General features: G+C 43.4%; 1 protein-coding gene across 6 annotated transcripts in view; it reads left to right on the top strand.

The window, feature by feature from the left end:
* Positions 1–17,616, top strand: part of ntn1.L (netrin 1 L homeolog) — a 130,861-nt gene that overhangs the window by 80,130 nt on the left and 33,115 nt on the right. For 2 of the 6 annotated variants that reach the window (XM_018238584.2, XM_018238583.2), the window contains one exon: positions 1,171–2,238. In XM_018238584.2, coding sequence (XP_018094073.1) covers positions 1,227–2,238 — 1,012 coding nt within the window. In that variant the 5' untranslated portion in view covers positions 1,171–1,226. Of the gene's footprint in view, positions 1–178; positions 1,037–1,170; positions 2,239–17,616 lie in introns of those variants that run through there. The other 4 variants (XM_041577968.1, XM_018238582.2, XM_018238580.2 and 1 more) reach the window with 4 other exon arrangements.

Genomic DNA, 17,616 nt, shown 5'->3' with positions numbered 1-17,616 from the left:
CATTTAGACTTTCTCAGAACAGACACTGCCTCCCATGCATTCAGACTCTCAGTATAAACTCTGCCCCCTACAGGACAGAAGTTGCCATTTCACATGCCTTTCCTATTCACTCACATTCTTGCCATCTCTTTTGCCCTGTAAACCCACTTTCTCCTTTTAACTCCCTCCTTTCCCACACTCTAACCCTCCCATCGTCTGTGTACTATTGCTGACTCTTCAATGGCTTCCTTTTCTTTTGCAGCCTCCTCCATGCTCTTATTAACTCCCTCCCCACACCTCAGCCTTTATTCCCATTACAGTATGCACTCTTCTACAAGGGTTGCTCTATGCTTTCATTTTACCCCAATAATAATTCCTTCTCCAATTTTATTTTAGTGAGTCACAAATGCCTGTTGCTGGGATCTTCCCCCCTGCACTCACCTTGCTGCCACTTTCCCTGCTGCCTCCTTCCCGCAGCTGCCTTTCTCTACACTCTAGCCTCCCCCTTCCCACCTCTCCTCCCCTCCTGTTCTGCATGTGAATCAGCTGCCTGCCTGCCCACTGATGTTTTACCAGTGGGTGTCGTTGCAATTCCCCCTAATGCAGTGTCACTGCTGGGGATGACCTCAAGGCAGGCAGAATCTGGGAGCGTCATTCACTTTCAGGCAAGACAGACAGACAGCAACTTTTCATGTGCAGGGAAGGATGTGAAGGATCAAGCCTGCAGCTCAGCCTCCCATCCACACATCATATGCACTCGCTGCACTAATCACACACTAAACTCTCTATTTCCCATTATTTTGCCCCCAAGGTAGTGCATTTCTCTGTAATTCCTTTAACTGCAGAGTGATTTCTGTAGGTGAGACCTTTTCTTCCTTCAGACAGACACTATTGGGGAGATCCAAGAAGCAACAACTATTAAAAGAAAAAACTTTTGAACCTTTTCTAGTTAAACTTGCCCTTCATTTTTTGTCACTGTTCTTTCTTAGTAATGTTGCTAACTTGCCCTTGACTGTGGAATAACTTTATTTTGCTCTTTTTTTTGGAACTTCTGCATGTAAGCTGATGATGTCATCTTTATTTAATTTTGGTTGCTAGTGTATTTTTTTTTAGTTATTTTAACATCTGTTTTAGTGACTCCTAGGTAACTAAAGTCTTTTTTTCCCTTTTTGTGTGTATTTCATATTCCAGGGTCTGTCGGCTGAGTGCTTAGTTACCAAGGCTGGGTTAAGGTGATCTCCAGAAAGATGCTGAGGTGTCAGTTGGTCTTCGTTCTGGTGTCCCTGTCCTGCACTGCTCAGGAAGGGAGAGGAGGCTATGGGATGAATATGTTTTCAATCCAAACATCTCAGCCGGATCCCTGCTATGATGAGAACGGAAACCCGAGAAGGTGTATCCCTGACTTTGTGAATTCAGCTTTTGGTAAAGACGTTAAGGTGTCCAGTACATGTGGGAAGCCACAGTCGAGATACTGCGTGGTGACTGAGAAGGGTGAAGACCGATTCCGTAATTGTCATATTTGCAATATGTCAGACCCCAAGAGGGCTCATCCGCCTTCCTTCTTAACGGACCTCAACAATCCCCACAACCTTACTTGCTGGCAGTCAGAGAACTATATCCAATACCCCCAAAACGTCACGCTGACCCTTTCTTTAGGGAAAAAGTTTGAGGTCACTTATGTGAGTCTACAGTTTTGTTCTCCGAGACCTGAATCCATGGCTATCTTTAAATCTATGGACTATGGCAAGTCGTGGGTACCATTTCAGTTTTACTCAACCCAGTGCAGAAAGATGTACAACAAACCCAATAAAGCTATCATCACTAAGCAAAATGAACAGGAGGCTATTTGCACAGACTCCCACACAGATATGCACCCTCTCTCTGGGGGCTTGATAGCCTTCAGCACCTTGGATGGTAGACCGTCTGCTCATGACTTTGACAACTCCCCTGTCCTCCAAGACTGGGTGACAGCCACGGATATCAAGGTAGCTTTCAGCCGGCTTCACACTTTTGGGGATGAGAATGAAGATGACTCAGAACTGGCCAGAGACTCGTATTTTTATGCCGTTTCAGACCTCCAGGTAGGGGGTCGGTGCAAGTGTAATGGCCATGCTTCTAGGTGTGTCAAGGACAGAGATGACAACTTGGTGTGTGACTGCAAACACAACACAGCGGGGCCTGAATGTGACCGATGTAAACCATTTCACTATGACCGACCTTGGCAGAGAGCAACAGCACGAGAAGCCAACGAGTGTGTGGGTGAGTATATGGATTGGTGCTTTGCACTGTAATGCAGCACCCGTCTTGGGAAGTCAGTCCTTTTCACAAATGTAAAGGGTAGATACATTTATGCAAATCATCCACTATTTTTATACTTAATTTTGTGTTTGCTCTGCACTAGGAAATACACTGGAACTTATATGTATTATTAGCTTTTATTTACACCTTACTTTTCATCAGTGTAGTCACACCACAGAGCCCAAAAATAATGGATGAGGTCTAAGACTTAAAGAGCAAGTCCAACCCAAAATAAAATTTTGCCTAATAAAAGTAAAGCAACTTTCCAATATACATTTATTAAATGGTATCAGTGCTGTTATTTATAAAAACATTTGTTATTGAAAGCAGTATTTGCCTTACTCCTGGTTGTTACTTTTTAAGTAAAAAGCAAAAGTCTTATTTCCACAGCAAAGACAGGTCTGTAAATCAGGTTGCTTGTCTTACATTGTTTTAAAAGTCTCAGCCATCAAGCAGAGAAGAAAAGGGACAGACAACAGCACTGCTTTCAGTAGCAATACATATACAAATAACTTAAAAACCACAGAAAATTGGTAATGAATGTATAATACAAAGTTGCTTAGAATTGGGTTTTCTTTTATAAGACAAAATAAATCTGTAGCCTTGTTATGAGCTAAGGGGGCCCAGCCTGAAGGCCAGTTAGGGTGTAATTTGGGGTGAGTGCTTATTGGTACCCCTGGAATTATAGCAGGGTGACTGTTACCCCAGTGTTTACCCCAATGTTTCTATATCTTAACCTTGTTATAAGCTAATCGGGATACCTTTAATTACAGGGGGGCATTGTTAATTGGGACATATATAAAAGACATGTTGGATTCTGATGAATTTTTAAGCACCTCTACGCCCTTGTCAGAGTGCTTTTAAAACCTTGCCTGATGTTAACTTCCCCTTTGAATGCTCCTACTTTGGGTAGCCAGGAAAGAGAAGCTCTGCGTGCTCCATTGGAGCAGCCGGCGGTCACAGGAGCTGGTAATTGCCGCCGTCTGTAATTGGTGACAAGGACAGAGCATGTGGAAACAGTGACACTGCGAGAGAGCGTGTATATTTTGGCAGGCGGCTAGAATAACTGAGAGTGGGTGACAGTATGATTAAGGGCTTGCATTGTGCCTGGGACAATGTTTGCTTGCCGTTCTATGGCTAGTGGGGGGAGCTGTTTCTGGATGGGGGCTTTAACCTTTGCAGCTATTAGGGTTTTATTGATTTGGGCCACCCTGGGAGTTTAGTTGGCCACCCCAGATGCTAGAGAGAGGAAAAAGGTACTGCAAAAGAACTTCTTGGGATGCGACAGCCGTCAGTCCCTCCATCAGTTAGCCCCCAGATATCAACTTTAAGAAGCTCAGTTGTGATTGATAGCTTTGCCTTCTCAAGAGGCTCTGCAGGAACTGAGGTTTTTCAATAATGTAAACAAGCCGTCAGACTGACGTGTGTCCTGGTTATATCATTGCGCCTTGTTGCACCTCAGAATCCCCCAGGGCAACATTTTGTTGTAAGTCTGGGAGCAGACCAGTGCGTCTCTGACATCTGGCTAGTATATTATATTCACTATGGGGCTAGAATGCTGTAGAAATAAAATGTCAGGGGTTCTGAAATCTTCCACCTGTTAGATTCCTTTAAGTTCTGATCCCCTCCAAGTTGTACTGAACTTCATTCTCCCCTCTAAATGCAAAATAATCTCCTCTGAGCTTGTTGAACTGCAACTCCCATCAGTACGAGCTGCCACTTGCCTAAAGGTGGCCACAGACGCACAGATACTATCGTATGAAACTAATTTTTGTATGAAATTCGGTGCATGTATGGTGCGACCGATATCGGCAGAAGACTTGGATATCGGTCGGCACGTCGATCAGGCTGGATGGAAAATTTTGATCGGGTGCTTTTGATCGCCCATTGTTTGTGCTGAATTGTCAGATACAGGTAGAATTTTATTGTTTCTACCTGTATATCGGACGATTCAGCTCTTCACGTGTGTATTGAAATGAACGATCTTTCTTGGAAAGTTCTTTTCCAAGAAAGATCGTAATTGTTACGTCTATGGCCACCTTAAAAGTGCTATGCTGTCTTAATCAGTTTGTCCGTCCAGTTCAGTTTGCATGACTATATGATTTACAGCCTCTATCTCTGCCATGTATATAGCTATACAAATCTGTTTTATATGATTAAAAATAGCCCTTCCATCATTGCTGATTTGGGGTTACTGGGTCTAGACAGCAAGACGATACAGTTCCAATTCTTTCCCCCGTTACTCGGTTACAGCCGTTAACAATTTTGACAGATTCTGATGTTATCAACATTAAAATCTATTTACAGTGTTCCAGGCAGCATGTCCTGACACGGATATTGTGTAAGTTTCATGAGAGTTAGTGGAATTCTCCCTGGTGCCCAATGTAAACAATCTGTCACTGGGGCGCATTTCAGTGCCCGAAAGCATCAGTTTTGCCCCAATCAGGAATTTCTTATGAGATGTGTGTGTGGTGGGGAGATGTCAGGTGCTTTTTCTCCATAGACATAGTCATTCAAATTTAGGGTTGAAAAAAATGCAATTTTATTGATTTCTAGCTAAAGAGTATAATTGTCTTCATGCTATTTCAGAGTTGCAGCGTTTACTGATCTAGTGATAAACGATTTGCAGGGAAGCAGCAGAGCTCAGCAGTGTGTGGGGAAAAGGATACAGCAATAAAGGGCTCATCTTGTGGGTGTCAGGAACATATTGCGCTAAATTCTACATGGTGAGACTGGATATATAGATTTAGGGCTAAATAATCCATTCAAGGGGAAATAATATATGTAAAGGGGCAATATTTATTTATTGGTGGGTAAATACTATATGTGAAAGGGCAGTATATATTGATTTAAGACTGAATACCTACGAAGGAAGAGCAGTTGTAGATATTATAGAACAGTTTAAATGACTGTATTCTCCAATACATTGCCTGTATCTGTCTCATATAATCCCTTCTGTTGTTATATATTAATAATAATCATTTCATTACTATTACAAATGAACCCCATTCTGATGTGTAGGAAACCAACCCCACATAAAGGGCATTTTCCCTTTAAATGGCTCTGTGTATAGGACTTTTGTTTAGGCTCAAAAATATCTCTTGCATCAAGTTCATTATATAGGGAGTGGTTTACTCTATAAAGGTAAAACCATCATGCTGTGAAAATGTATTTTTATTGTTTTTCTTCTATTTTTTTTGCTTTCAAAAACCATATGGCAGCCCTGCCCTGCATAGAAATGACCCTAAATAGACTTATGTATACACAGCCTACAAATACCTGTTGAATTCCAGGACAGTGAACGTTAGCAGAGTCAGTTCAAGCACGTGGAGATGGTATGGCCCTAAACACCATCGCTATTTACACTGATTGCTCCAGGTTATATAATGCCTTCCATGCTGAAATGTTGATTTTACTGTAGCTTATTTAGCTTCTTTAGCCCATATAGATTGTATGCCCTTGAGGTTACAGTACTTTTTCTTTGTTGCCGTTTAATCCTTGCATATGGCATCATGGAACCCTGTATAAATTAATAATGATTTAAAAATCTATTTGAGAGGGTTAAATGTTAAAATCCTTATTATATTATAGCCCCTCGTTTCGTTATTACTTGTATTAGTATAAAGGTTTGTACATGTGGTTCTATCTTTGCTCCGTCAGTAGAGAACCTTAGCAGCATTTACTGGCATTCTGACTTTATTGGGTGTTTGAACATGTGTTTATTGGACAGTGATGTTCAACAAGAAAACCATTTATTGGCATTTATCTTTTTAAAGGACACCAAATTTGTGGGTCCATACAGTGTGTGTGTTTATTTATAAACTGCTTGTCTGCTTATAGAACTGTAAGGTTAGCTTTACGCTTTAGCATTTCTAGTTTGGTGTCTTAAGGGGTTATTTATCAAAGTCCAAATTTATCTCAATATTTTCTTCTAACTCCGATCAAATCTGCTCTGGTTTTTTATGCTTATTTATTATTACATTTTCCCGAAAATTTGCTTTGTGGGAAAAAAAAAATCTGATTTTCGCGATTTTTTTCTGCGATTTTCACGAATTTGATGATTTTTTCAGAGTTTTCATCCAATACCCGGTTATTGCACAAAACCCAGCGCACATTAAAAGATCATTGGGATTTCTCCCATTGACTTATATGCAACCTCGACAGGTCTAAGATACCAGATTTTCAGATTCTGACTTTTCCATCCTCAGGGTTTAATAAATTCTGAAAAATTCGTGATTTTTTTAAAAGTGTGATTTTATTAAAAAACATAATAATAATGATTTTTGCATTCGGAGTTTAGTAAATAACCCCCTTAGTGTTTACTATATCTTCTGGGGTACCCTATTACCATGTCACCACCACTGCTCTGGCTGTAGGATAGCAGGTGTAGTAGGGACAGATGGTGCCTATAGTAGCAGTGGGATAATAGTCTCTGGGAAGGGACTGTGACTGTGGGATAGAAGGTATAGTAGGGAGAGATAGTGCCTATAGTAACAGTGGGATAATAGTCTCTGGGAAGGGACTGTGGCTGTGGGATAGCACTAGCAGGTATAGTAGGGACAGATGGTGCCTATAGTAGCAGTGGGATAATAGTCTCTGGGAAGGGACTGTGGGATAGCAGGTATAGTAGGGAGAGATGGTGCCTATAGTAGCAGTGGGATAGTAGTATCTGGGAAGGAACTGTGGCCACGGGATAGCAGGTATAGTAGGGAGAGATGGTGCTACAGTAGCAATCAGGTCCGGACTGAGAATTAAAATAGGCCCTGGCATTTCAGGTACACAGAGGCCCAATCAGCCCACATAGAGGCCCAAACAGCCCCCACCAGCCCAATAAATATACTGACTTTCTATGGGACCTTACAGCAGCCCCTCTGGCATTTGCCAGAACCCACATATTGCTAGTCCGGGCCTGGTAGCAATGGCGATAACAGCCCCTGAGAAGGGACTTCAACGATGGGATAGCAGGCATAGGACAGAGAGATGAAGACTGTAAAATTCTCACCATTCCCTTCACATCAGTATTCTCCTTTGTCTAAAATCCTCTTTAAACACTATGAACGTTTTTTGATGTCGGTGAAAGTATCTATCAGGATCTCTGCCCACAATGTGGGAGGATAGGTGGGGAGATTAGGCAGTTTATTGTCAGGCCTCGGTTATAAGATCCAATAATAATTGCACATTGTAGGAAAAAACAGACAGTTAAAGGTTTCATGTCAGCATCAATGGGATGAAGTGGGGTAGAACAGATTTATACAAGCATCACCGAATTGCCAAATATGCTGTAACCAGGAAACCACAAGCCTGTGATGGGAGCATGGCACTGACTGAGAGAATCCCTGAAGATCAGAAACAATGTAGTTTTCTTCTTATTTAGATACGTTAGCCATAGAAACTGATAGGAAACAAGTGAGAGTGAGATTCAGCTGTAGGGCTCAGCAACCACAAGTTATCTAAATTCACTGTTTTAAGGTAGACCGTAAGGGTGTGGTCACAATTATTTTTACACTCACCCCAAACTTCCTCTAACTGATTGGGCCTCCTTAGGTAATTACAAGGTTACAGATATAGAAACATTGGGGTAACAGTCACCCTGCTATAGTTCCAGGGGTACCCAGGGCACAAATAAGCACTCACCCCAAATCTCACCCTAACTGGCCTTCAGACTGAGCCCCCTTAGCTCATAACAAAGTTACAGATATATAGAAACATTGGGGTAACAGTCACCCTGCTATAGTTCTAGGGATACCCAGGGCACAAATAAGCACTCACCCCAAATCTCACCCTAACTGGCCTTCAGACTGGACCCCCTTAGCTCATAACAAAGTTACAGATATATAGAAACATTGGGGTAACAGTCACCCTGCTATAGTTCCAGGGGTCCCCAGGACACAAGCACAATGGGGTTATGTCCCTTTGAATTAGTATGTATGAATTACAGGTTCTTTAGCTCATTACATGTTTCTCTGTGAAAATCACGTGACACAGCTTTGGTGCTGCAAGAGTTAACTCCCCCCCCAGGCAATTGAAGGGTTTTTAAAGATTGTTACACTTTTTGTTGTTTGTATTTTCATTGCTGGAAGAGAAAGCACTTTGAGCAGATTAAATGAAAGCAGAATTAGGGGACATGAAGTTCATTGTAAACTTCAAAAAAAAAAACCCCTTAATAGGAAGCAATACAAATATGAGGAGTGAGGAGGCTGCCAAATATCCGGAATATTGCCAAGAGCAGAATGTCCAAATATCCAGTCCGCAGAGCAGCTTTCCAGGAAGAATCTGTCAGGAAAACACAGAGGAGGGTAATGGCACAAATCTAAAGAGAAAGCACGAAGTATGGAGATCCAGGATTAAAAACAGGGGCATCAAGGGGGTTTAGGACAATCTTGGGGGCATTTAGTGAGTAGATACATGGAACAGGCAGCCTTCAGGGTTGGTAGAGGGGCAAAACTGAAGTGCAAGGAAGCAGGAGCAGAGTACAGGACCCAGGCAACCCGTTAAGCCTCCGCTGCAGCAGTGCACAACAATGCGCAACCGAGGACATGCGTTTGCAATCGAGGGCGCGCGTGCGTAAAGCATCAACTTTTCAGGACTTGTCTGACTAAGTATAATCTGCATATTTGGTACGTTCCTGGCACCCCCAAGCTTCGGCCCTGGGTACAGCTGTGGGAAGAGAAATGGCTTTGCAGCATTAGTTGTGGGGTGAAAGAATAGCAGATATTTACAACCCTAAAGCACACCTACCAACATTTTGGAAATAAAAAGAGGGACCACGTCCATTTTTTTGTGGCCACACCCTCTAATTCCCGTTTGATTTACAAAATTTGGTTACGAAAGTTTGAACATATTTCAGTGTTTTTTTACAGTTTTGCTAATGGCGGTGTATTGCCCTTTAAGCTGTGAGTCTAAGTTCTCCCAAGAGACCTGCATCTAAATTGTTACAATTACTTATTTGCTTCTCTCAAAATTGTTGCAAAAGTATCTTAGCGGCTGTTCTGGGCTCTCTGCCAAAAGCCAATTAAGTTAGAAACTTTGTATCTTTTTCTTTCTGTTCAGTGCAGAGAAAGTCAGGACATTTCAGTACAAATGTGGGTGGAGCTGTCAAGAGCGGGACTGTCCCGCTGAAAACGGGACAGTTGGGAGGTATGCCTAAAGCAATGGAAGCACAGGATTCCTGACATTAAATTGCCCCGTGTTTTGTTAAATATTTGTCCCCAAGAAGTCTTCACTGTGGTCTCCAGGCTATCCAATGGCTGAGCCAATTTTTTTTATTATACCCTCTATGGTGGTGAGCAGGCCCAGACTGGGATTCATAATAGGCCCTGGCATTTTAAGTACACAGATACCCAAACAGCCCCCCCCACCAGCCCATTAAATAGTGACTGTCTGCAGCAACTTACAGCAGCCCGTCTGGTATTTAGCAGAATTCACATATTGCCAGTCCGTGCCTGGTGGTGAGTGACAGAAGTCCACTAGACAGGAGTTGTGCCAACCAACGCAGTGCACTTAATGAATCCCTGCCCACTGTGACACTCTGAGTAAAAGAAAAAAGCCTAGACCAATCAGATTATGCCTTTATAAAAATAAGATGTTGGGAGGGGAATGTATTGGGCATATCAGGAAACATAGGCCTCTTTAAGATTGGTGTCATTGGTTCCTTTGAGCGATAAAAGTTGGCCGTGAACATTGCAAAAACTTATGCTAGGGCAGAACATACACTTTGGCTGAGGTCCCTTGGGGCATCATGAGTCAGGCTGAGGATTTTTACACCCAGTGACTGTGAAATTCAACGGGACAGATGAGTTGTTGAGACGATGAACCAAAGGAATCCTATTTATGACTCCAACCCTTTTCCAACCCATTTTACTATGGCATTGGACATTTGACATTTGACGTGCTAAGTCCCAGGGACATTAGTCACCCCTCGCCCCCGCTTGACATTCTGATACAGGAGGGCCAATCAATAGATTCAGTTACAGACTGGCACGTAGTTATGTGACATTTGTATGAAAATGACATGGGGAAAATGCTGCAGGATGACTGCACAGAGCAACTCACCTGATCCCGCTGATTGTTAGCTCCTCTTAAAGAAATAGGGCTTACCTCTGAAAAGGAACTTGTGATATAGTGTTGGCACCCTATGTGGTATTGAATGGCTTATGTGGCCTTGCCACCAGAGCTCAGAGAATTTCCTTGTCACTCTCTTGGGGAAGGGGGTGGCAGGGGGTGGCTTGCATTCTCCCTTTGCCTGGTCCTCTGTCAGCAGATACTTTGGTTTTCTTTTTTCACCTCCCGCCATCTGCAAACAAATTGGCCAGAGTTGAGGCACACCTGAGCGAGGACCTGGGTCTCACACATTCTGACTCACAAAGGCCTTTTATGTCACCACGTGTTCGCTTGTCAAACTGCCGACTGGAGAAAAAACACATTTTCCTCTTGATTTCTCCCCAGTGCCTTTCCCTCTCTCCTTTTCACTATCCTCAGATTCAACCTCTAATTTCCATGCCCCTTTCCTTCCTCCCATTTCTGCTCACTGCTAAACTCCCACAGATGGCTCCATATTTATTTCTTTTTATTCCCATTCCTCATATATCAGGAATATTCTGCCTGTCACTGGCAGGAATGGGATCTATTGAAACCATATAGAGGCCAAGCTCAGACCCTGCACAGCTTGAAGGGAATGTGGAAACACTAGTGTTCCTGGGGGGAACTACCATGCAGGTGGGTAACCAGCTAAAGCTTTTATCGGTTCAAACACTTATTTCTCAAGTGCTCTCCATGTCGTATATGCCCCCCAAAGTGTGATTAAATATTTATTTCTCCTTTTTTAATTTCTTGTAGTGCAGCAAATATATATTATTTCCCATTATTCCCTGCCCCTGCAGAGCTTCCACTCTATCAGTCCCTAATAATAGTGACACATACGTGGGTCTGTGTTTTCATTAGGTGTATTGTGCATGTACCCAAATAAACCCATGTGGGAAGATGGTGCATACGTTGGCATTGAACTCAGAGCCACCATTCTGTTTTTTATTTGGTTATGCTTAATTACTACCAGATCACTTTATTATCAGGCAGTATATAAAAGTAATGTAAGTAAAAATACAGGGCAGGGAATGTGTGGTGGTATGAAATACATTTTGGAGTTTATAACTAGAAATCCTTATTTAGTGTTGTAAATGCAGAAAGAAGGAGCAGCAGAGGTTCTGATTTATAAACACACATTTGCAGGTTGGTAAATAATATGCCCCTTAGTTTGGCAGAGAAGATACTGTGCCATGTGATTTTGGGTGCCAGGGTTCAGGACAATACAGGGATAGAAAGGAGAAGAACACAGACCCTGTGTATTCCTGGGTGGGCTCTAAGTTGGGTTTTGTGCATTTCAAGCAGCCTGAGTCACTCTGTACAATCCCTCTGCGGCTCGAGGGTGGAAAAGGAGTCAAAATGGGATTTTCTTGCAGCCCCTCAGAACCCCCCCGTGCACAGACTGCTTTGCACATGAATGGGAACAAAAAATCCTTCCTCACCTCAAAATGGAAACAATAGGGACAATTGGGAAAGCCAAACAGGGATGTGCCTGTGAGAGGGATTTTTGTGTGATTTTTGGGATTCCTGACACTTGGCTCCCACCCTCGCTATGTTAGTATTTGAGGGGGTTGGGGAAGAGAAGATGCTTGCACCCTGTTCTATTCTTATAGTCCACTCTTAAATAAATCCTGAACCCTAAATCTTCCGAAGTTGCTTTTCACCAGTTTGATTCAGAAAGGAAACATAGAAATGAAGGTCTCCCCTTGTAGTTCTATGTATATATGGGCATAAGAAGTTACGGAAGGATACTCTTTCTGTATATTAAAGGGGTTGTTCATCTTCAAATACTTTTTCACCCTTTGTGTTTTTGAAAAAAAACCTCTTTAAAGGGGTTGTTCATCATCAAGACTTTTTTTTCAACTGCTTTTCATCTTTTATTTTTTAATTTCCCCCAAATTGAAGTTTAAAGTTAAATGTTCGTATCTCTAGTGTTTCAGTTTGGCAACTCAGTGATCCAGGTATCAGTGATCCTTGATACAATTAGTTGATTTCTTATTTCTCAGCAGTATCTGTGGAATATTAGCAACTACTGTATCAATTCTAACAGCTGCCTATAAAGGAGAATTCAACCCTAAAATTAGAAAACCCCTACCCTACATAGACCACCCTCCCCCCAGCCTAAGTGTTACCCCGGGCAAATGCCCCTAATGTTTTACTTACCCTCGGTGCAGATTCCGGCATCTGGGTTCACGGGCGCCATCTTCAGCCGATTCGGCTGACACCAGTGCTTCGGCAATTTTCGTGAGTTTCAGCGCATGCACGGTTGTCACGAAGCAGAAAATAGCTCCAACTGCGCATGCACCACCATGCTGGTTACATTCCGAAGATTTCTGAAGAGAAGAAGATGGTGCTGTGAACTCAGATGCCTGAATCTGCACTGAGGAGTAAGTAAAACGTAAGGGGCATTTGCCCGGGGTAACACTTAGGCTGGGGGAGGAGGGAGGGTGGTCTATGTAGGATAGGGTTTTTCTAACTTTAGGGTTGAATTCTCCTTTAATGAAACTCAGGAAATCTGCTCAGCAGGGAAAAAGATAACAAATGTATCAACTAAATGTATCAATATAGAACAGTTAAAGAGTCAGCGACCCCCCCCAGAGCTGCATCATAAATAGCTGATGACATCACTAGGCACCAAAAACAGCTGATGACATTACTAAGCACTTTCTATAGGGATTTGTTATACATGGTATTTATGGGTTTAGTACACTAGAAAATAAGAGGTAAGAGCCTTAAACCGGCCTCATTGGCAAGGCCGGCCTTAGGCCTATTGGACCAATTGGGCCCAATAGGGCCCCGCACCTCTGGGGGCCCCGCACCACAGGGCAGCACAGATAATATTTCCCTCAGCACATGATGCTGCCTGGCCTGCCCCAACTTTGAGAGTCCAGCCCACCCCCAACTCTGATAAGCCAGCCTATCCCCCAAATCCATAGGTCTAGCCTGCCCCCAACTCTCATAGGCCCAGCTTTCCTCCAACCTTGATAGGCCCTGCCTGCCCCCAATCCAACCAAGCCTGCTCCAAAGCTGAATCGGCACAGCCTGCCCCAAACTAATTGGCCCAGTCCACTCTCCTATTTCCTCCCTCTCTCTCTTACCCTGTGTGACCCTATTTCATCCCTCTTACCTTGTCTGCCCCTTTCCTTTCTATTTTGTGCCTGTATGCCCTTATTTTCCTAAATACTTGGTGTGTCAGTAGCCAGCAACACTTTGTCTAGGGGCCCCGCCAACATGGTCCCAATTGGGCCCCACATTTGATAGGATCAGCCCTGCTCATTGGGATAGTCATATGGCATATGCCAACATAATATATAGTTATAATCCAATATCTTGGATTATTTCCCACCCATGATATGGAAGAATGTGTGTTGGTGTTATCCAATTGGTTACCTGCGCACCAACTAGCAGAAGATCTAGGGCACTTAACGAATGGTTCAAAATTGAAAAAACTACACTGTGTGGTTACATTATAAAGCATCACCTGGTCCCTTAGAGTGACCATTTAGTTGGAATATCAGTGGGACAATTAGAGTAATTAAATCACAAAGTGGCATTTGCAACCCACAATTCCTCCACCAAGCGTGACTGACTGTAATAATCCTAAATAGCAAATATATTGCAGCAAAACACAGTGGGTCAATAATTCCTAGTGATCCAGAGTGTCAGAAATATGTTAATACCCCTGAGACTACAAACCCAGAGGTTACTGTTGATACATTTCTTTCCAAGGCAGTTGCAACTCCAAGGCAGTGGTCAACATGCTGGATTTGAGGCCACTTCCAGTAAAAGCAGTGATCCCCAACCAGTAGCTTGCGAGCAACATGTTGCTCCCCAACCCCTTGTATGTTGCTCCTAGTGGCTTCAAAGCAGGTGCTTATTTTTGAATTCCAGGCTTGGAGGAAACTTTTGGCTGCATAAAAAACAGTTGTATTGCCAAATAGAGCTTTCTGTAGCTGACAGTCCACATAGGGGCTACCAAATAGCCAATCACAGCTCTTTGTTGGTATCCTCAGGAACTATTTAAATGCTTATGTTGCCCCCCAACCCTTTCTTACATTTGAATGTGGCTCATGGGTGAAAAAGGTTGGGGATCCCTGAGTAAGAGTTATATTTTGGGGGGATACATTGTGTTGGATAATCTGACAAAGGCAGACAAAGAATGAAAACAAAAGACAAAAAAGCCACCCCTGAAATATGTCAGCAAAGTCTTGCCGACCCGATCCAAGGCAATTAGTTTCTCCCTACAATCAGATTAACCTGTACATGTTAGTGAGTTGTGCCAAACCCGGCTTCCTGCTTTCCCAAGACTTTGGCATGAGAGCCAAGGGGAGGTATTGTCAACAATTGCAAGAAAACTCTCTGAACCTTTAGCAGTGGAAATGGGAGGTGAAGGGAGAGGGGGCTTTTCCATTGCTCCTTTACTTTCAGTTTGGGGAATGGATAAAAGAACAGAGATTGTTTACAGCGACAACAGCAATGCCAATGAATGGGGAAGGATGAAGTTCTCCCACATCCAATTCCTTCACTTTGCCTTTCATGCTGACTGCATCTCCATTCACCCCCATCCCAATCTCTTCTCCTTTCATGTGTCTTAGACTTTGGGCTTAGGAGGGACTGACCCATAAATGTCACTGCCGTTGGTACACTTTGGGTCTAGACAGGGAATGCATGCAGCATGTTCTGATTGCTGTATATAATCAGACAGATGAATGGAGCAATACACTAGTTCCCTTTTATTATTTATAACCATTACGATTTTCCTGGGTCCCCCCATTCCTTTCTTTCTCTCACCCTTATGCCCCCTCCTTTCCTTGCAATAAATCAAGGGCTGTCTTTAACCCTCTCACTCCTAACCAGTTAGATGGACATGGGCCAGACCCTACAGAAAGTGTTTTTTTGGAATTTAGTGGCTTACCTCATTTTTGTCTAACAAAATCTTCGACATTAGTAGGGGATCAAGATCTTAAGGTTCTTCCCAGTTGCACAGAGACAAAAAGACAGTGCCTACATCAAACCTCGTATAGAAGGCAGTGCTGTGGGAATATAAATGCGTCCCAGATGGGAATCATATGTTATTGGGGGTTGGTGCCTCAGTACCAGCAGTGCAACTTCCTATGTATGAACTCTTTTCTAATCTTTGTTGGGCTTTATTTATTTTAGTTGGGATCAACGTCTCCCTGTCAGCGATCCACCACCCTGCTGAGGAGTCCATGGAAAGTGAGGGGAATAACATTTATTTAATATATCATTTCTTATGGTTGTTGAGTGAGGGTTCACGTATGTGGTACAACAAATCTGCCTCCTGTGCGGCAACAGCTTTGCTACCTATTGCATTCCTGCATTTGGGGTGTACCATTTATCATATGGAGGTGGGAAGAGGCCACCTTTTGGTTTATGGCCTAGGCCAAAAATCTGACCCAAACATTTTATTTGCATTGGAGAACAGTGTTTGATTGCAAGCTTTTCAGCTCAGACTTTTTCTCTATATAAGACTGAAGAGCAGCTTTCAACCTGTCCACCTTGAGAGGATGGGGTGGCAGCCAGTGACAGTTCACGGCACGGGGAGCAAGTGACAGTTAATTAGCTGGGGCTGCGGGATGGTGTCTGCTGCCCTGATGTTGTTTTAAGTAGTCATGATAGTCACACCTCGGCTGCCTGCGTGTTTGTGTAACAAGCATGACCCCTCTCCTTCTGAAATGGGTTAGCACCAGGTGTAAATAAAGGGGAGGGCCAGTACCTACACCCCTCTTGATAATCTGAGAATTATCACGTGCAGTGTGAATGTTTATTGCTTACACTCGGGGAAGCATGGTCAAACTGCAGTTCCTAGTATGACAATGTAGTAGAAGGCAGTTCTTCTCCAGAGCTGTTAAGCAGCTGGCATCTGCTACAGTGCAAGAGTCAGAAGCAGCAGTGCCATGAATATAAACAGACAGGTCTGTGTTCGGCAGTTATGACATTTACAGATAATGGTAAAATCGTTGAAAAGCATTTAATGAATGTATAATTTGGCTGTTAAATTCAGCCTGGTGCCAGTTTCCCTCGTACCAAGCTCTTACTTTGTCTCAACTGACAGCTTTTCTGTGAACCCCCCTTTCTGTTATACCCCATTACCCAATAAAGCAGCGCTACTTTTATCAGCTGGAAACTCCCACATTATCACACGTGTCAGCCAAACCACACTCAATTGCCCCTTTGTTTGCCCTGCATGCTCATCCCCAGGCACTCTGTGTCCTTCCCTGTTCTGAAGAGGGGCTTTCCTAGTTTGAGCAAAAGGGAGAACAATTCAGCAATTAGTATCATTGCCACAAGCGTTGCCAAGGGGGTGGGGTTTGCACACCTGTATTTAGGGTTTTCTTAATTGATTTCTGTTACAATACAAGGGAACATCTGTAATGTCATTTCTCTAAAAGGTCTTCCAATGTCTGAGCCTGGGGCAAAACCGACTCTGTGGGACCCCCTTATCTGTACAAAGCACGAGTAACTAACATTTGGAGCCTCACACACCATCAGCCTTTGGATGTTAGTGAGTACTGGGAGTTAAACTTTAACATCAACTGAAAGGCTGTAAGTTGAGCAAAACAGACTTAAAATGTTACAGTCTTCCAACTTGCCCTGCAGTCTTCATCCTGCCCTACTGTCTCCATCTTGCCCAACTGTCTCCATCTTGCCTTATTGTCTCCATCTTGCCCTACCATCTCCATCTTGCCTTACTGTCTCTATCTTGCCCTGCTGTCTCCGTGGTGCTTTACTGTCTCCATCTTGTCCTACTGTCTCCATCTTGCCTAATTTTCTTCATCTTGCCCTGCTGTCTCCATCTAGCCTTACTGTCTCCATCTTGCCTTACTGTCTCCATCTTGCCCTACTGTCTCCGTGGTGCTTTACTGTCGCCTTCTTGTCCTACTGTCTCCATCTTGCCTAACTTTCTTCATCTTGCCCTGCTGTCTCCATCTAGCCTTACTGTCTCCATCTTGCCCTACTGTCTCCGTCATGCTTTACGGTCTCAATCTTGTCCTACTGTCTCCATCTTGCCTTACTGTCTTCATCTTGCCCTACTGTCTCCATCTTGCCCTTCTGTCTCCATCTTGCCCTACTGTCTCCATCTTCCCATACTGTCTCCATCTTGCCCTACTGTCTCCAACTTGCCCTACTGTCTCCATCATGCTCTACTGTCTCCATCTTGTCCTACGGTACCGTCATGCTCTACTGTCTCCATCTTGCCCTACTGTCTCCATCTTGCCTTACTGTCTCCATCTTGCC

The sequence above is a fragment of the Xenopus laevis genome, chromosome 9_10S (genome assembly GCF_017654675.1).
Source record: "Xenopus laevis strain J_2021 chromosome 9_10S, Xenopus_laevis_v10.1, whole genome shotgun sequence".
Taxonomy (NCBI): Eukaryota; Metazoa; Chordata; class Amphibia; order Anura; family Pipidae; genus Xenopus; species Xenopus laevis.
The sequence above is the reverse complement of the archived record's forward strand: the minus strand, read 5'-3'. Positions and strand labels throughout refer to the sequence as shown.